This window comes from Hypanus sabinus, chromosome 16 (assembly GCF_030144855.1).
Source record: "Hypanus sabinus isolate sHypSab1 chromosome 16, sHypSab1.hap1, whole genome shotgun sequence".
NCBI lineage: Eukaryota > Metazoa > Chordata > Chondrichthyes > Myliobatiformes > Dasyatidae > Hypanus > Hypanus sabinus.
The window spans coordinates 38,600,088-38,620,354 of record NC_082721.1 but is presented as its reverse complement, the minus strand read 5'-3'; the positions used below and the strand labels follow the sequence as shown (position 1 = coordinate 38,620,354).

The 20,267-nt window shown below is 43.1% G+C and overlaps 1 protein-coding gene across 4 annotated transcripts in view; it reads left to right on the top strand.

Moving 5' to 3' along the window:
* Positions 1-846: 846 nt before the first annotated feature.
* shdb (Src homology 2 domain containing transforming protein D, b) overlaps positions 847-20,267 on the top strand; it is a 347,526-nt gene continuing 328,105 nt past the window's right edge. For 2 of the 4 annotated variants that reach the window (XM_059991612.1, XM_059991613.1), the window contains exons 1-2: positions 848-1,101; positions 1,378-1,699. In XM_059991612.1, the coding sequence (XP_059847595.1) occupies positions 1,061-1,101; positions 1,378-1,699 (363 nt within the window). In that variant the 5' untranslated portion in view covers positions 848-1,060. Of the gene's footprint in view, positions 1,102-1,377; positions 1,700-20,267 lie in introns of all 4 variants that reach the window. The other 2 variants (XM_059991611.1, XM_059991610.1) reach the window with 2 other exon arrangements.

Below are 20,267 nucleotides of genomic sequence, written 5' to 3'. Positions count from 1 at the left end.
TAATATATGACAATTTATAAAATGAACTCTGTTTCAGATGTGTATTTCAAAATATTTCAATAGACAGGTCCCTTTTCTAAAGTCCAGTTGTTATTGTTGTAGACAAACCATTTGGTGAATGGAAAGATCCCACTAGGTGTAGGGTATAAAACCATTTTCGTGGTTGCTTGAGGGAGAAGTGCACTAGAGATAGCTTTGTCTGAGCTCGTTACTTTTATATTGGAACTGAAATCTTATGGCTCTGAGCTTCAGTTTAATGCCATCTGCGAAACTGCATCATTACAACACTCATTTACCAGCTGAGATTGTGCGTCCAAGGTCCTTTGATGGGACATCTGCTTACAAAGCGACACCCTCCCAAAGCTTCATGGTGATGCATCAGATAATGAGTATTTAATGCTGAAAGATTCAGTTACGAAAAGAAAATCAGGAAAAAAAATGCTGGTAATGTTTCGCAGGACGAGCCCGGCAAAGAGTTAACATTTCAATCAACGAGCTCTCCTCGGAATGAGACCCTATTGTGACTGGAAGTAGAGAACTGTGCGTGCAGAGTTCGCCTTTTTTTCAACAGAAAGGGTGTTCGGTTAATGCTTTGCTTTCTCGCGTGTGTCTGAAGTTTTTGTGTGTGTGTCGGCGAATAAAGCCATTTGCCTACAGGAGCAGGCGTTCTTTCCCTTTAAGGAAAGGGGTGCAAGCGGGACTTGTGCCGTGGGTTATTGCTGCTGGACGTTTCACACCTTGAAGCGACAGAGAGAGAGGAGGAGAGAGGAGAAAGAGAGAAAGGAGGGGGGGTTGAGAGAGAGAGAGGGGGGGAGAGAGTGGGAGAGAGAGGGAGGGAGAGAGAGGGAGAGAGAGGGAGGGAGAGAGAGAGAGAGAGAGGGAGGGAGAGAGAGAGAGAGGGAGAGAGAGAGAGAGAGAGAGAGAGAGAATTCGATTGAGCTCCGTGGAGTTGGCCAGCCCCGTCACTCTCCCTTAGCCACTTCAGACAAGTCTGGAAACAGTACATTTTGACTTTCTGAATTTCAGTGGGAGGCATTCGCGCGACGGAGGGCCGAGGTTGATGCAAATCCTCACATCGCTGCAAAGAGCGGCAGCGAGCAGGTAACCTACTCTCCGTCTGGACGTGCTGTTCAGGGGGCTCTTTTAATTGTTTGCCTCACAGCTGTAGAATGCCTACTGTTGAAAGTAAAATCTAAACTGTTACATTGAAAGTTAAAATGGAACCAATTGATTTGGAAAATATTTAGCAGAACTGTTTAGATTGTTTTTGCAATTAATAGTGGGCTTTTAAATGATGCGTTCCCGGGTCTGCAAGACCGGGATCCGTCGGTAGGTTTCCAATGAAATTAATTTTGTTGGTGTTGGTCAACTTCAAAGCAAATCCGCGGCGCCCGCGATGGCCCGGTGGCTGAAGGATTACTTGAGTTTCGGGAGTCGCAGGGTCCCGCCTCAGCCCCCCAAGCCCGATTACACCGAGAGCGAGATCCTGAGAGCGTACCGAGCTCAGAGGAACCTGGACTTCGAGGACCCGTACGAGGAGAACGAGCACCCGCCCGCCCCTTCCCAGCACCAGAAGCCAGCCTCCCCCGACATCAAGTATGTGTCTCCCAAACATCGGCTCATCAAAGTGGACAGCACCGACCTCGGCAGCCGGCCGAAGATACTGAGTACCGAGGAAGCCAAGGGTAAACCCGAGACTGTGAGTAGCAGCAAACCCATCGCGATCTCATTGCTCCCGTGTCACCTTCGTGTGTGTGAGAGAGAGAGAGTGAGCGAGAAACTTGTGGACAACGTCAGGGTGAACAGTGAAAGTGTCCGGGGTACATTTTCCGGGCACTTTATCAATGGTCAGGTACCTGTCACACGCCTGTGAAATGGGTTTCACCCTTTGAATTGGCGAGCGTGATGGTGTGTGTCAGTCACCCCGCTCTAAACATCACTCCCACTCTTCCCTCCCTACGGCTCATTGTCGCTTTTCTCCCGCTCTGCCTCATTCCCCTCCTTATTTTAGCCCATTCCCTCTTTCCCTCCCCTTTCCTCCCCAATCCCTCCCCTTTCCTCCCCTTTCCCTCCCTCCCTCCCCCTTTCCTCCCCTTTCCCTCCCTACCCCTTTCCTCCCCCTTCCCTCCCTACCCCTTTCCCCCTTCCCTCCCTACCCCTTTCCCCCTTCCCTCCCTACCCCTTTCCCCCTTCCCTCCCTACCCCTTTCCTACCCTTCCCCTCCCCTTTCCTCACCTCTTTTCCTCTCCTTGTCTCTCACCCCTCTATTTCTTGTATCCCCTTTAATATCCCCTTTTATTCCCCCTCCCTCTTCCCCATCACCCCTCTGCCCCTCTCCCCCTCTTTCACACTTTATCTGCCTTGCTTACCCCTCTTATCTAACCCTTTATGTATCCTTTTATCTTTCTCCACTTTATCTACTTCTCCTTTATATACCTAGCTTTTCTCTAACCCCCTTTATCTAAGCCCACCTTTATCTACCCCCTGTTTATCACCCCATACCTTTTCCTCCCCCAATATTTCCTTTTCCACCTCTTTACCTGTACGTCTTTACCTCTCTTTATCCCCTCTTCCTCCCTATTCCTTTTCCCCTCTTCCTCTCCTCAGCTTCCCCTCCTCGTAAAACTTCCCTCTCCCCTCAGCCCTTCCTTTTTCCAATTCCCCTCCCCTTCCTCCCCTCCCCTTCCTCCCCTCCCCTTCTTCCCCTCCCATTCCTTCTTCCTCCACTTCACAATCTTCATCTCCCTACACCCCCTTTTGTCCCTTCCCCTTTGCTCTTCCTCACCCACGTTTACCAATGATTTTCATCTTCACTCCCCTGGGTCTCCCCAATGTCTCCCCACCTCCCTTCCCTTCCTCTCTCTCTCCATTTCCCCCCTCCCCTCCCCTCCCCCTCTCCCCCACTCCCCTCCCCCTCTCTCCCCACTCCCCTCCCCCTCTCTGCCCACTCCCCCTCTCTCTCCACCCTCTCTGCCCTCTTCCTCCCCTCTGCCCCTCCCCCTCACTCCTCCACCCCTCTCCCTACCCTTCCCCCTCCCCCTCTCTGCCCACTGCCGCTCTCCACCCCCTCTCTGCCCTCTCCCTCCCCTCTGCCCCTCCACTTTTCTCCCCTCCCCTCCCCCTTCTCCACTCCCCCTCCCCCTTTCCCCTCCCACTCCCCCTCTTCCCACCCCTCCCCTCCCACCTTCTCCCCTACACCCTCCCATTACCCCCTCCCCCTCCCCTCACACCCTCTCCCTCCTCTCTCTCCTCCCTCTCTCTCCTTCCCCAACCCTCTCCATCAGCCTCCCTCCCCCAACACATCTCTTCCTCTCACCGCCTTTGTCTCTCCACCTTTCACTCTCCCCCTCTCTCCACTCTCCACTTCCCTTCTAGCTCCCTCCCCTGCCCCCTTACTCCCTCACTACCTCCCTTCCTGATGATTCTATACAATCAAGAGGGTTGAAGAGGAATGCAACGGTCAAAATAATTACCAAACTAATTGGATTTCAATGACCTAATTTATTAAATGTTTTAACTGAAATGCTCATGTTACATGACTGTCTTAAAATCATCCCATTTGAGGTTGGATATAAGATCCACAGACGGAATGACTGCTGTTGTAAGGAGGAAGGAATGGGAATGAATGTTTCTTGTGGAATGCCCACAAGAGTAACTGTGACCAGGGAAGGCTACTATTTAATTTCAAGGTTCTGCGGGCGTTCTCAAATTATCAGTTTAACATCCTTTTTCTCCTGCTTGAGTGACAGACTTGCAGCTGCCTGCCTGTATTTTCTACATGTTATGTAGAGGTTTTAAACACAACTTACAGTACTTTCACATCACTTAACTTTTGCAGCCTATTAATCCTGTATAATTTAACCAAGTCTTTACCTGGAGCCATAATATTATTGAGGCATCACACTTGGAAAAGCCGATGATGAATGCAATTTTCATTCAGTTGCTTGACCCTATAATTCTTCAGGATGCTGCGCTTAGCCTTGTGGAAATGCTTATCTTGAGTTGGTATTGTTGCATTTTACTTTCCTCCAAAAGCATGTTAAATGACGGAATTGCATTCAATCTATGAATTGACTCCAGAGTACCTTTTTATACAAGCTTTATTAATTCCTGTCATTTCTCATGAGACAATAAAGCTTTTCTTTGTTTTACTTAAAACATCCATCCTGCTCAACCGCACCCCCCACCAAAAGCTCCAGGCTCACTCCATCCTAATTTCCTACCCACATCTCCAGAATCCCCTAATCCCTACTGCTAAGCTGTTCCAGTCCCATTTCTTTGATCTATACCTCATCCTACTGATACTGATGTTGTCTACAAGCCCGCTGCCTTTGCATACCAATTGGATTGATCCTGCCTCTACCAATTGGCCTTTCACCCCCATCTTCATCATTTTTATAACTAGTAAATAGAAGGGTTCAAAGAGTTGACTTGTGATTCCCTGCCTGAGTTACTTGCAGTGGTGAGGCAATATTAGCGTTCAGTTCCCACATGATTGGCTGCCCCAATGCATTGACTGTCTCTCCACTGATGAACGTAGATTATGCGTCAGGGTTATTAATGTGTGACATGGGGTGTACACCTGAGAGCTACAGACCCATTGTTGTTGCATTTCCAGAGGACAGTCATATTGAAGAAAACCTCAAGTGACCTTCCCGAACCTGAATCCCCAATAAATTGTGGCACTGCAATTGACACTTGAACTTCAGCTGACATCTCTTGGCTGAGTACTTAGAGCTCCAAAAGGAAAATGGGCCATTGAGGGAAGGCATAGCAGCTGGGGAAAATGTGCCAACATCACAATGATCTATTGACACATTTATAACAGAGACTGAAAAATGGGGCAGACCTTTTATCAATTCCATTTCCTTTCATTTTCTCCTCTTTCACAGAATACTGATTGTGGAGTGGATAAAATGGTGCCTAATGTAAGTTATGAGAGATGGATTCCTTCCCTGGAGTTTTATTTCTCAAGTTTATTGCAGTGGTTCAGATTTGCAGTGTTATTTTATTGTGCAAAGTGCCATCAAGTTGGAAGGTCTCTACCTTTCATAAAGAGAAAACAGATCCTAATGGCTATCACAATGACAAGAGTCATATAGATGGTGACTATTCAGCCCATCGTAAACATGCTGGCCAAAAGAATCTAATTATAGCTCCCAATTCCTTCAGTTTGCAGCATTTTGAGTACCTCCCCTTCTGGTAAGATGGAAGCACACTTGGACCAGGGCCAACCAAAGGTTTTATTGTCATTTCTTAATGTAATTTTTACGATCACAAGACGCTGCTGCTCATTAAGAACTTAAAGTACTGTGAGTTTTCCCTTGGCAGAGGAGCTGGACTTGGTGCAGACCATGTTATTGCTCACTGCAGGATGGCGTTAAGAGTCAGTGTGAGAAGGCAGAGTGCAATCTTACAGCGAGTGATAGTCCTGGTCATGTTTTCCTTGTGATCGCAAGACCCGGTTGGACTTTGGTTGTATGGAATGCTGCAAGTCTGGTTCACGGGAGCTGTGGGACCATGGCTGTAGTGTGAAGTGGTGTTGCCTGTTGCAGCTTTCTGGAGAGATGACGCTGGAGGCGTTGTGGCAAGGTGAACAAGCTGGTGTTGGTGCTGCTCTCTGCTGTTCTCTCAGTGGAAGACAAGTGGATTGTGTCAATCTTCAGACTGCTGCGGGCTTGTTCATGCTGACAACATTCGTGGACTCATAGATTTGGGTTTTTTATTGTTTGTGACTGATTATATTATATATGCTATATGCATCTTGTGCTGTGTATGACTGTTGGTACTGTGTTGGGCACCTTGGCCTCGAAGGCATGCTGTTTCGTTTGACTGTGTTCATGGATATGGTTGAATAACAATTAAACCTGAACTTGAACTTTTCAATGAATTAACAGTTTCTTCCACATCAATCTGTCCAAGCTGTATTCTTTAAACCCTGCCGCTCATATGAAATAAATATTTACTCAGTTCCTCTAATCTTTGAATAAAAACAAGCTCTTTCAAATCGCTCTTTGCACATTATTAATATGATTTCAAAGCCATTTCTATTCACCCTATCAATTTTGTACATGTTAATCCTATGAATTGGTTTTGTTCCTTGGAAAGCAGCTTCAGCTTTGTCATCTCTCCCCTCAACTAAAGTTTTCCAGTCTTGTAACATCCCTTTAAGTCTCCTTTGCACCATCTCTAGTAATATAATGGGGTTTCTGCACAAATGTGCACCTTACCCCCTCAGCCATGACCAATCTTGTCCTCTGTATTGAAAATCCTAAAGTACAAATGTTGGAAAGTTGAAATATGAAACAAAAAATCCTGGAAACATTCACTGGGTTTAGCATCTATTGAAAGAAAAACAGAGGTAACATTTCAGGTTGAATTCTTTTAACTAGCCTGACCTTGCTCTTGCACTTTGTACCTTACAACATCCCTTGTGCTGTCTAAACCTCCTTCTCCACCTATCCTATCTTCAGAAAATTCACTCTGAGATTTCCCAGTTCCTTTACTTTTTTCAGTAGTTTGTCCCTTGTTGTGTATCCGCTTACTTTGTTCATCTTCCACAAATATATTGACTTGCATTCCCTCCAGTAGCTTTAAGGTAAAGGGTGGAAAGTTCAAGGGGCATATTAGAGGAAGGATTTTTACTCAGAGAGTGGTTGGTCCGTAGAATGCACTGCCCAAGTCAGTGGTGGAGGCAGATACACTAGTGGAATTTAAGAGACTACTAGACAAGTATATGGAGGAATTTAAGGTGTGGGAGGTGGGGTTATATGGGAGGCAGGGTTTAAGGGTTGGCACAACATTGTCGGCCGTAGGGCCTGTACTGTGCTGTACTATTCTATGTTCTGTGTTCTATGGCTAAATTCTATTTGCCATGTTTTGGCCCACCTGACCAGAAAGCTGTATCTTCCTCCCTGAACACTGCATTTCCAATTTTGGTATCAATTTCAAAGAATGCAGAGGGTATTTACAAGGCTATTGTAGAACTGTAGAACTTTAGATTATGAGGAGAGATTGGCTAAACGAAGGTTGTTTTCTCTGGAACAGATGAGGCTGACTTGAGATTTGATTGATGTGTATGAATCTGTGAGACGTCTCGACTGCAAGAATGATGACAACCAAACTGTGAGCACGGCGGAAACTAGGGAGGTATACTTAAGATAGCTGTCGCATAGATTAAAGGGGATTTGAGAATTTTATTTTCAACCCAAGACTGTGTGAGTAGGGAAGCTCCTGCTAAGCTTGGTATCATCTGCAAACCTGTTAATTGTGGTCCGTGTATTTAAGTACTTATCATGTATACCACGACAAACAGGGAGCTCAACTATTGAGCATCTTGCAACCACACTGCCAAATGCTGTCAGTCATTAATCTTTACTTTCTCCCACCAAGTGCTATATCCACTTTCCCTTGAATCCCAGAGGCTTTCATAATTATGATTGACATGCTACTGTCAAGTACCTTACAAAAATATATATGTACTGCATCGTATGGGTTATCTTCCGTAATCCTACATCTCCCAATTCTCATTTGTTGGTCAGGCCCAATGTTCCATTAATATAAAATCTATTTGGATACAGCTATTTAAACTATGATCTTTATTGTCCCTCTATTCTTGTGAGGAAGGGAAGACGGAAAGATGAAGATGTGTAGTCGACAGAAAGATTGAAATTTTTTTTATATCTCATAAGTTGTAGGAAGAAAGGTCCTACAGGTGAAATAAAATCCTTTTTGACAATGGGGAAAGTAATGATGTATTAGGATTAGGAAGAATATGAGTGTTTAGGGTAGTCTTTTGAAAACTTGACCAATTAAGCACAGTTTGGTGCATTGGTAACCATTTAGTTTTAACTAAATGGAACACTAGAGAGTTTACTGATGGATGAAAGATCAGGTAATGAGCTTTTCTCACACCTTGTCCCTCTCTATTGAATCTCTGTGTGGGGGGCAGGCTTTACATCTTGAACAGAACTTCTCTTTTTCCACAAAGAAAAAATTGAAGGCATGGAGACCAGAGAGGATGATGTGTCTACTGTATATTTAGGGCAGATTTGGTGAGTGTCAGGAAAAGAAATAGTTTCAGAACGTTTAGTGTCACTTCTTGCAGAGTCTGCGAAAAGCAGCTTTCACAGATGCCACTGTCAGTGCGGAAAATACACCAACCCCAGGGAAGCAATTGCAGTCTGCGCTGTAAGACATTAATATTTCCATTAATTTCCATATGAAAGTTGAAATCAAAATTGTTTTTAATGCTTAATACATTTTAATTAACTGTTAAATTAACAGCTTGATTGTGGGGAAAGCAACTGAAACTGGGTCTCTAATGTACTTCCAGGGAATACCTTGCAAGGATAACCTATATGTGACTGCAAAACCCAAAACAGCTGGCACTGAACCAATAGGCTAGCAGGCAGCCAGCAGGCATCCAGCTTTGTTGAACAACTAGTGACAGACAAGAAGTAGTATTGACTTTCTCAGCAGTATCCAAATCCTGAGAAAGGTAGTGTCATGATGTAATATCTATCGTCTACCGAAAGAGATATCCAACAGTTGGGTCCAGAGGAAATCCTTGGATATCCATCCATGTTTGTTCTTGTGCTGACTGTTTGATCGCTATTCTAGCATCTTTACACTCGGCTGTTCAAGTTCAATTTTAATTGTCATTCAACCATACATGAATATCTGTGAATTCAGCCAAACAAAGCATAGGGCCAAGATGCAAAATGCAGTAGCAACTGTCACGCGCAGCACAAGGCACATATCGCAGTAAACATACAGTCATAAAAATAATAATATAGCCCCTGTCACTGAGTGTTGTACAGTAGATTGATGGTGCTTTGTATGTTGTCCTGGAGCTTTGTTTCTGCAAGAGGAAGTATGCAGCAGCCCAATCATCATTTGCTAGTGCGGCTGCAGATGAATACAATCTGGCTTGTCTCTCACCGAGCAAACACTGGAGAGCAGCACCAATGGGAGGGGTCAGCCTCCAGTCCAACATGGATGCCCAGAGCACTAGGCCACAGCATGAGGTCCTGGTCTATGCAGCTACTGAGGACATGCTTCTCTCCCGCTATTAGTCTTGCCAATGGACTAGCTAAGCAGACCTATAGTGATTTATTTGGTTAATAATGAAAGGCAGCTTATATTTACTAAATGGGCTAGAAATATATCATCTAAGGAAAAGTCTGCAATAAAAAACACTAACTTGTTTTTATATGCTGATAAAAAGAAGAAGGGTTGACTGGCTCTTAAGAACCTTCAGTAACTTAATGACCTTAAAGCGCTTTACAGTCAGTGAAGTACAGAGAACAAACTCCCAGGAACACACACAGAGATGACATCAAGTGCCGCTGGAAGATCATGAACTTGGTAAAGGACACCCTTTGGTCTCCCTGAGACCTGTTGGTCTGCCAGCACATCGAGATGTCCATGAAGGAGTGCTTCTAAGTGGAGGTTTGTGCAGCCACACAAGGGCTCCATGGGGAAGGACAACAGTATATGGTTCTTCTGCTACTGGACAGGGAGGGACCAGGTTGGGTGAGGAAGCAGCTCCATTATTGTAGGAGTGTACCACAACACTAGGGCCATATAAGTAGCAACAGTGATGGTTGTTTTTAAGAAATGTTATAGATCATTACTTAATGCATTCTGTATGAATATAAGAATGAAAAAGCTTTGCACAGTTTATTCTTTCAATTTCTTTATTTTTATGCATGAAGTTTATTTTGATACAATGTACAAAAAAAGACTTGATTTAAACCCTTGAGAAATGAGCAGAGAATCTTTCTTGAGAGTTGGTTCATGTCTGCAGGCAAACTCCCTGTCATGGGATTCCTCGTCAACAATATATCAGCTGCTGTTCTGAAAGGTCAGCCTAAATGATGTGTTCAAACCTAGAGTGGAACCTGAATTCACAACTCTGTGATTTAGATATATGTTACGGCATAAAGTAGCTTAGTTTTGTTCTCTTGCTTCCTTATATATATAATGTCTTGTATCACATATCTCCAAATGCTTGACACAGAATTATTTAGTTTGAAGGTCACGAGTATTATTATATCAGTGAATGTGACAAATAATCTCTCATAGCAACAACATCCTCCAAAGAGACAAGAGTTGAATGGGAAGCTAATCTGTTTGTGGCAACGTTGTTTGATTGGGGAATGTTTGGCAATACACCAGAAGAACTCATTATTTGTTTTTAAGTGGTGCCAAAGTACATCTACAGTTTCTGGAAGCACCAGAATAGACCAGCGTTAAACTCTGGGGCTGCTTTCTGCTCATGTGTCAGTTAATGAGCTAATTCTATGCAATCCAAGCACACACATCCACCAGTTTTCACCAACAGAGAACATGATGCCAGATGGCTTAAACTATACACTCAATAGCAGTTCACTCTGTTGGTAGTTGATAAGACCCAACAAAAAGGGACTCATTGTAACAGGAAGAGCAAGGTATGCCAAATATTCTCCAATGCAGCTGTTGCTAAACATTTGGTTCTCAGTCTTTCAGCTGCACCTTAGGTGACAGACGGCTTGTGTCTAAGCACACTGTGGCTTCAGGGGCACCTGACTCTAAACCACAAGATCCTAAGCCCCAGCTCCTCGGAGACAGCTGAGTTAGTTTTGAAGTTTGTCTATCAAAAGAAGATAAGGAAGCACAGCTTGACGAGAGGACATATAAGCTGAGCGAGAGAATTGGCCTATTTCTGGAACAAATCTCTCACTGGAATGACTGGGATTATTGCTTCTTCTGGGACTGGAGCAGTCCTGACTCATCCGTTCAGGAACATTAATTACAGGCTATTCTCATACTGTGCTTTCACCTTTGAGACTTCAGCCCTGAATCCAATCCAAGCTGGCTGTCTTTGACAGCTGCCGACAGCTCTGTATTGCAGTAAACCACAATCCATGTTTACATGGTTCTGCAAAATTTCCCCAAGGAGCAAGTCCATAGCAGCTGGCATGGCAGAGAAATGGCAGCGCAAGCAGTGTGTTTTATCCCCAATGCTCTTGTGCTTGTGTGATGTGTCTTCACTTTGGGGGTGAAGAAGCAACATCATGTTCTGCAGTCTGTATCCTCCACTGCTTATGCTTTGTCAGATGAGTGTTCCAACATCCAGGATGTGCGGTGATTTTCTTCTGTGGAAATGCTGAACCCATTGTCTTGAACCCCCATCAGAACTCTGTTCCCTCACCACCAAACCAAATACCTTCTTGGTCGTTACCTTGGATAAACCAAACTGACTGTCTTGCTATTGGACCTGACCTAGAACTGAAATTTGGACTCTACATTCTCTCTGCTACAGAGGCCTCAATAACACTACACATCTGCCTGAACCCATCCATTCTTCCCTCATCCTCCAAATTCAGCGGCTAAATCTTTTCCTGGCTTTTCCAGTAAACCTTGGCTCATCCAACATCATTTCTGCAAACTCATGTCATTTATCTGTCACTATTGCATTCACTGAATTTTGTTCTAAAATACAATATCTAGATTTTAAAATTTTCTTCTTCATATTGAAATTCTGCACTGCAATTATCCCTCCCTATTGCTAAGTTGCTCTAAACCGACAATTTTCAAAGAAAACTGCAGTCTTCCCAAGCCAACTCATTTGTATGCCTCTGTACACTTTCCTTACATTCTGACTGCCCTTTCAAAAGACTTACTTCTTCGGAACTTGCCTCTTTTCCTCATCCAATATTCTTCTTAAACTGTTTTGACCTTTGGATGTGATGGATATTCACTGTCCGGAGTTGGAGTAGTTTTTGCCAAGCTCAGCTTTTTAACACAGTAACTGACTATTCAAAGGAGTCAAAGAGTTGATTTTGAGTAAGTTAAACTCCCATCAAATATTCCTTTCTCAGCTTCTTGTCATAAACAAGAACCAATCCATAGTTCTTAATGTAAATTGCAAGCAATGATCAGTCTGAAGTTAGAAGGAGAGCTTTGCAAACAAAGGGCACTGTTTGTAAGCACTGGCTGCTAGACCACAACAGAGGCCTGGCTGCTTAATAGATGCAGTGTAAGGCAATAGAGTTGTGTTAATTGGGGCTGCATCAAACCAGACAAGTTATTTAGTTCAAAGAGACGTGCACAAAGACTGATACTATCACTTAGCACATCAAATAGCTGATTTATCGATATTTTGGAGATTTGTGTATTCAGAGAGTCAGCCCTCAGAGCATTAGTTTTGGGTTCTGGGATCTCTGTCCCCACAAGCTTTTAGACCATACATATGAATTCCACAGAAATGTATCTGAAAGAATATCACATCTGTGTGAAGTCACCAAGTAGCAAAAATAAACAGTACAAATGTAAGAGAGCAGTTAGGCTTGTTAGGAATGATCAAGGAATAATGAGCAGAATGATAGAAAGATGTGGTGACTAGAATCCATTTCTCTGCCTTCAATTTCTGCAATGGATGACTCGTTTATCTGCAACTCATTCGTTTCAGCGAATAGGAATTGTATCTGTATTTTGGAATTCCTGTGTGTTTTAGAAATTGTTTTCCATTTGGAAACTTTTTATAAGATAGAAATCCTCTGTAAGTTTTAAGTGTGTTTTAAGAATTTTATCTAAATTTAAATGTGTATCACTAAAAGTTAAAGGATTTGTGTTTAAACTGTTTTGGTATCTCCTCCTCAAGTAGCAGATATTGGCAGCTAAATTTGCCATAGAGGGTAAACAATGAAGAGAGCTAGCCTTTGAAGAGTAGCGGCGGCAGTATATAGTGATTATCTATACTGGATAGGGCTTAAGATTTTCATTTGAGTTCACGGGCAGCAAACCCAATACATGGTTCCTTCCAAATCAAGTTCCTATGAACTGCCTTGTGATATAGAAGTATAGAAAGTAGGGCAGTAGAAGGCCATTCAACTCTTTTTGTCTATCATGACTAGAGAGAATGTAGAGACCTAGGCAGAAAGCTGAGAAGCAGGACCTCCAGGGTAGTAATTTCTGGATTGCTACCTGTGCCACGTGCCAGTGAGAGTAGAAACAGGATGATTTGGCAGTTAAATTTGTTGCTGGGAAGCTGTTGCGGGGGACAGGGCTTCCGGTTTTTGTATCATTAGGATCTCTTCTGGGGGAGGTATTAGCTGTACAAAAGGGATGGGTTGCACTTGAACCCAATCGAGAGTAGTGTTCTTGTGGGCAGGTTTGTTAGAACTATTGAGGAGTGTTTAAACTAATTTGGCACAGGGATGGGAACTGGAATGAAGGGACTCAGGATAAGATGGAAGGTAAAAAAGCAAAGATAGCATGCAGTCAGATTGTCAGGAAGGTTAGGCAGATGACAGGACAAAACTGCAGCCAGCAGGGTGAGTATCATTAGGGATGCAGAATCATAAAGGGCCTCAAGTACAGTACTCAAATGTTATATCTGAATGCACAGAGTATAAGAAAATAAGGTGGATGATCTTGTTGCACTCTTACAGATTGTTGGGTATGATGTTGTGGCCATCACTGTATCATGGCTGAAGGATGGTTGTAGTTGGGAGCTGAATGTCCAAGGTTACCTGTTGTATCAGAGGGATAGGAAGGTAGGCTGAGGGAGTGGCATGGCTCTGCTGGTAAAGAATGGCATCAAATCATTAGGGAGATGTGACATAGGATCGGAAGATGTTGAATCCTCGTGGGTGGAGTTAAGAAACTACAAGGTTAAAAGGACCCTGATGGAAGTTATATACAGGCTTCCAAACAGTAGCTGGGGACTGGACTACAGATTACAATGGGAAACAGGAAAGGCATGTCAAAAAGGCAATGCTATGATGGTCATGGAAGATTTTAACATGCAGGTAGATTGGGAAATCAGGTTGGAAATGGATCTCAAGAGAGTGAATTTGTTGAATGCCTACAAGATGGGTTTTTAGAGCAGTTTTTTATTGAGCCTACTAGGGGATCAGCTATACTGGATTGGGTGCTATGTAATATACTGGAGGCAATTAGAGAGCTTAAGGTAAAGGACACTTAGGAGGCAGTGATCTCAATATGATTGAGTTCAACTTGAAATTTGATAGGGAGAAAGTAAAATCTGATGTAGCAGTATTTCAATGGAGTAAACAAAATTACAGTGATATGAAAGAGGAGTTGACCAAAGTAAATTGGAAAGAGATGCTGGCAGGGATGACAGCAGAGCAGCAATGGCTTGAGTTTCTTAGGAAAATGAGGAAGATGTAGGATAGATGTTTTACAAAAACAAAGAAATAGTCAAATGGCAAAATAGAAGAATCGTGGCTGACAAGGGAAGTCAAAGCTAATGTAAAAACAAAAGAGAGGGCATATAATAAAGCAAAAATTAGCAGGAAGATAGAGCATTGGGAAGCTTTCAAAAACCTACAGAAAGCAACTAAAAGAATCAATAGGAGGGAAAAGATGAAATATGGAAGCAAGCTAGCAAACAATATCAGGTGGATAGAAAAAGATTTTTCAGGTGTATATATAAAAAAAAATAGAGATGAGAGTGGATATAGGACTGCTAGAAAATGAGGCTGGAGAAATAATAATGGAGGACAAGGAAATGGTAGATGGACTAAATGGGTATTTTGCATCAGTCTTCAGAGTTGAAGACATTAGCAGTGTGCCAGATGTTGAAGGTGGTGAGGGAAAAGAAGTGAGTGAAGTTATTATTACAAGGGAGGAGGTGCTCAATAAAGCTAAGTGACCTAAAGGTACATAAGTCACCCAGACCAGATGAACTGCACCTCAGGGTTCTAAAAAATGTGGTTGTAGAGTTTGTGAAGACATTAGTAATGATCTTTTAAGAACCATTGAACTCCGGCATCATTCCAGAGGACTGGAAAATTGCAAATGTCACTCCACTCTTGAAGAAAAGAGGGAGGCAGAAGAAAGGAAATTATAGACCAATTAGTCTGACCTCAGTGGATGGGAAGGTGTTAAAGTCAATCGTTAAGGATAAGGTTATGGAGTACTCGGTGACGCGGGACAAGTTAGGACATAGTCTGCATGGTTTCCTTAAAAGAAAATCTTGCCTGACAAACCTGTTGGAATTCTTGGAGGAGATTACAAGTGGGATAGATTAAAGGGGTGCAGTGGATGTTGTATATTTAGATTTTCAGAAGGCCTTTGACAAGGTGCCACACATGAGGATGCTTACCAAGTTAAGAGCCCATGGTATTAAAGGAATGATACTGGCATAGTTAAAGTATTGGCTGATTGGTAAAGGGCAGTGAGTGGGAATAAAAGGATCCTTTTCTGGTTGGCTGCCAGTGACTGGTGGTGTCCTGTGGGGGTCAGTGTTGGGACTACTTCTTTGTGTGCTGTATATCAATGATTTAGATGATGGAATAGATGGCTTTGTTGCCAAGTTTGCAGATGATACAAAGATCGGTGGAGGGGCAGGTAGTGTTGAGTAAACAGGAAGGCTGCAGAAGGACTTAGCCAGATTAGGAAAATGGGTAAGAAAGTGGCAAATGAAATACAATTTTGGAAATTGCATGGTCATACACTTAGTAGAATAAATAAATGTGCTGACTATTTTCTAGATAAGGAGAAAATCCAAAATCTGAGATGTAAAGGGACTTTGAAGTCCTTGTGCAGAACATCCTAAAGGTTAACTTGCAGGTTGAGTCGGTGGTGAGGAAGGTAACTGCAGATTTAACATTCATTTCAAGAGGTCTAAAATACAAGAGTAGAGATACGATGCTGATGTTTTATAAGGCACTGGTGAGGCCTCACCTTGAGTATTGTGAACAGTTTTAGGATCCTTATCTAAAAAAAGCTGAGCTGGCATTGGAGAGGGTTCAGAGGATGTTCTCGGAATGAAAGGGTTATCATATGAGGAAAGTTTGATGGCTCAGGACTTGTACTCAATGGAATTGTGAAGGATGGGGGGATCTCATTGAAACCTTTTGAATGTTGAAAGACCTAGACAGAGTAGATGTGGAAAGTATGGTTCCCATCTTGGTGGAGTCTAAAACAAAAGGTCACAGCCTCAGGATAGCGGGGTGTCCATTTGAAACAGAGATACAGAGAAATTTCTTTTGCCAGAGGGTGGTGAATTTGTTCAATTTGTTACGACAGGCAGCTGTGGAGGCCATGTTGTTGGGTTTTTTAAGGCAGAGGTTGATAGGCTCTTAACTGGACACGACATCAAAGGTTACAGGCAGAAGGCCGGACTGTGGGGCTGAGGAGGGGAAAAGAAGGATCAGCCATGATTGAATTGTGGAGCAGACACGGTGGGCCAAATGGCCTAATTCTTATTCTATGTTTTATAGTCTATCGTCTTATTAATCACTTATCTCTATACCATATCACCACAGTCCCATGATAACCTTTGATGCAGAAATTGATCCATATCCCTTGAAGTATTCAGCGGGTATTTTGCATTGTTAGAACCATCTGGACCAAGTTATCAGAATCGAACTTAATCACTGCTGCCACATAACTGGTCATCTTCTTACAGTGGCCTTCAGATCCAAAAGGACATAACTTTGCCTCACCTACCGTACCAGGCTTTTTTTTAAAAAGGAGGATCCAAATTAGATCGTTTAATCCATTTTATTATCAGTTTGCATGTGGGCAAACTACAGGTAGTCCCCGAGTTACGAACATCTGAGTTACGAACAACTCGTACTTACGAACTGAGGAAGGAGAACGTCGTCGGCCATTTTAAGTTGGATCGCGATGCCATCCGCCATTTTAAGTTGCTGTTGACGCTGTGTTGAGTGTGTAACTTTGTATTTGGCTTAAAATTTTCTTAGTAAGATTTACCCTGACCCCCCCCCCCCCTTGTTCCGGTCGGCTGATGGCACAGTCAGATCAGCACCAGGTTAGAGAATGGAGGTACCCGAGTTCGATTTAGTGACAGACCACTCCTGTGCCGGGATGATGTCAATCCAGTGACTCCTGTACCATCCATGCCGGGTTGATGTTGAGCTCGCAACTCGACCTCGTAAAAAAAAATACACTGCCACCTCCAGTTTAAATTCCCACACGGAATATTGTGGAGGATCAAATACCCAAACCCAGCACAGCCCCCACTTGTCCCATTTAACCTGTCTCAGTGCGATGCAGTTTAGGACCCAGGGAATTCAGTGCAGTGGTCCTTAGGACCCAGTGGACCTCAGGAGCCAACGCAGGTCCCACCGCCCGCAGTGTTTCTGTTCCATGACAGGAAGCGATCGTGATTGAAAATAAAGTGGAAATAGTAAAGTGTTTGGAAAGAGGTGAAATGCCATCAGTCATTGGAAAAGCGTTAGGCTACAGTTGGTCAATGATCGGAACAATTTTAAAGGATACAAGTAAAGGGTAAAGTGAGAATAATGGAACATATGAAAGGCCCTGCCCCGATGAAAGCTACAATTATTACTAAGCAATGCAGTTGGTTTAATTATTGGAATACATATGTTTCTCAAGTGTTTTATATGCATAGAAAGGTAAAATATATACTATATACTAAGACAAATGTTTGACTAGCTGATGCGCAATAATACCCGATGTGCTTGTTCCGACTTACGTACAAATCCGACTTAAAGACGGACTCAGGAACGGAACTCATACGTAACCCGGGGACTGCCTTTACATTAGGCTGTTTGCTCAAATCAGTAAGAGTATTGCCTCCTTTATTCCACAGACACAATGGACTCAAATTACTTGCATGTGTAAATCCGGCAGCTCAACTGGGCTAGGCTTCGCTTTTGTCTTTTCTGGTGTGAACATGCACACAGCTTCCAGGAGGAGACTGCAGAATAACAATCGGAGAGCTGCGCTCTGCATGATTTCCTAGGACTATGATTGGTTGGATCCAGTTAATCCACCTACCACAGAAGCCCTAACAATCAGCTAACAGAGATTCTGGAAATTGACCAGAGGGTTTCCCAAAATTTAATTCAATACAAAAATAAAATCCCTTTTATGGAAAATGTTTTGACTTAGACCTATGGTCTGCTAAGAACTGACTGGAAGTATATAGTCTGTTCAATTATGATGAATATTTCCTACCCTGACAGCTCCAGTTTATTCTTTGAAGACTGGCCAAGAAACCTCAATATTTCCTTGGATACTTTTTCCAACCAAAACAGTCAAGTTAGAAGTGAAAATGATCCCAAGGCTCCCTGACCACAAGCTGCCAAGACTCTTGAGTAATGTCTGGATATCACAAAGGCCAGTTACTGGCCTCTGCTTGATGATGTTCATTTGGCTAGAACACATGTTGCAAGTCAGCAGTCATTTGTATCTAATTCTCTTCGTAATAATGGGCTGGGCTTGCAAACACTGAAATAAATGAGATCCAAGAACATTTTACATCGTGCAAATACATATGAGTACATTTTAAGGTATTATCTATCCTGCCCCTGTCCCCAGACTGCTGCAACCATACTTGAGGAACTTTCCCTCCCCCACCCCTTTCCATGAGCTCAGGATTCCCCTCTGCCTCCCTTAAAATGTCTACCTCGCTTTCCAAGCTTTTGCTTACACCTCCAAATCGTATTAAATATGTTCATTTACCCATGCAAAATGAGCTGTTAAACTCAAGGGATTGGTGGACTGAAAGTCACCTCTTGTCCAGGTGGTTTCTACCATGTAAACTCAACTAGTGATGAGACTGCTTTCAAATCCCTTTGTGTGGCACGGATCATGTGATGCTGCTGATCCACATGCCAACAGCTGCACAGATAATCTGTTCTAAGACTATTACTGGATTATTCAACTGTGAGGACATCACAGGAGGAGCTGATTCCATCATTGCCTGAAATCTAAATCAGCCTAGTAGCTTGGAATGAAGCAGACATGAGGCAGACTCATCGTTATACCAGTCTGTTGTAGTCCACTCTACTTGGAAGTATTCCTAAAGGTGCCATCACATGATACCTTCCTCCCCACCAAGTCCAACAGACTTTTTTCAATCTTACACATTCAATCATGAAGAAAAAAATAGCTGAGGTATCTAAAATGAGGAGGCATGGGTTTTGTGTAAGGGGAGGAGGTAGTTAGAGGAAGATTTAATTTTTACTCAAGAATGTAGTTGCTAACTACATTGCTCTGTCTGAAGGGAAAAACTCACAAAGCAGTTATGAAATATTTGGATGAGCAAAGCATGGTAGGCTATAGATCAAGTCCTGTTAAACGGGATTCATTTGATGGGTACTTTCTAGTTGGTATAGAGATTGGCCAATATGTAGAATAGCCTACGAGAGGCTGTACTTGATCTGATATTGGGAAATGAACCTGGTTAGGTGTCAGGTCTGTCAGTGGAAGAGCATTTTGGAGATAGTGATCACAATTCTATCTCCTTTACCATAGCATTGGAGAGGGATAGGAACAAACAAGTTAGGGAAACATTTAATTGGAGTAAGGGGAAATATGAGGCTATCAGGCAGGAACTTGGAAGCATAAATTGGAAACAGATGTTCTTAGGGAAACGTAGGGAAGAAATGTGGCAAATGTTCAGGGGATATTTGCGTGGGATTCTGCGTAGGTACGTTCCAATGAGAAAAGGAAAGAATGGTTGGGCACAGGAACTGTGGTGTACAAAGGCTGTTGTAAATCTAGTCAAGAAGAAAAAGAAGAGCTTATGAAAGGTTCAAAAAACTAGGTAATGATAGAGATCTTGAAGATGATAAGGCCAGCAGGAAGGAGCTTAAGAATGAAATTCGGAGAGCCAGAAGGGCCATGAGAAAGCCTTGGTGGAAAGGATTAGGGAAAACCCCAAAGGCATTCTACAAGTATGTGAAGAGCAAGAGGATAAGATGTGAGAGAATAGGACCAATCAAGTGTGACAGTGGAAAAGTGTGTATGGAACCAGAGGAGATGACAGAGGTACTTAATGAATACTTTGCTTCAGTATTCATTGTGGAAAAGAATCTTGGTGATTGTAGGGATGACTTGCAGTGGACTGAAAAGCTTGAGCATGTAGATATTAAGGAAGAGGATGTGCTGGAGTTTTTGGAAAGCATCAAGTTGGATAAGTCACCAGGACTGGACAGGATGCACTCCAGACTCCCGTGAGAAGCAAGGGAGGAGATTGCTGAGCCTCTGGCAATGATTTTGCATCATCAATGAGGACGGGAGAGGTTCCGGAGGACTGGAGGGTTGTGGATGTTGTTCCCTTATTCAAGAAAGTGAGTAGGGATAGCCCAGGAATTTATAGACCAGTGAGTCTTACATCACTGGTTGGTAAGTTGATGGAGAAGATCCTGAGAGGCAGGATTTATGAACATCTGGAGAGGCATAATATGATTAGGAATAGTCAGCATGGCTTTGTCAAAGGCAGGTTATGCCTTACGAGCCTGATTGAATTTTTT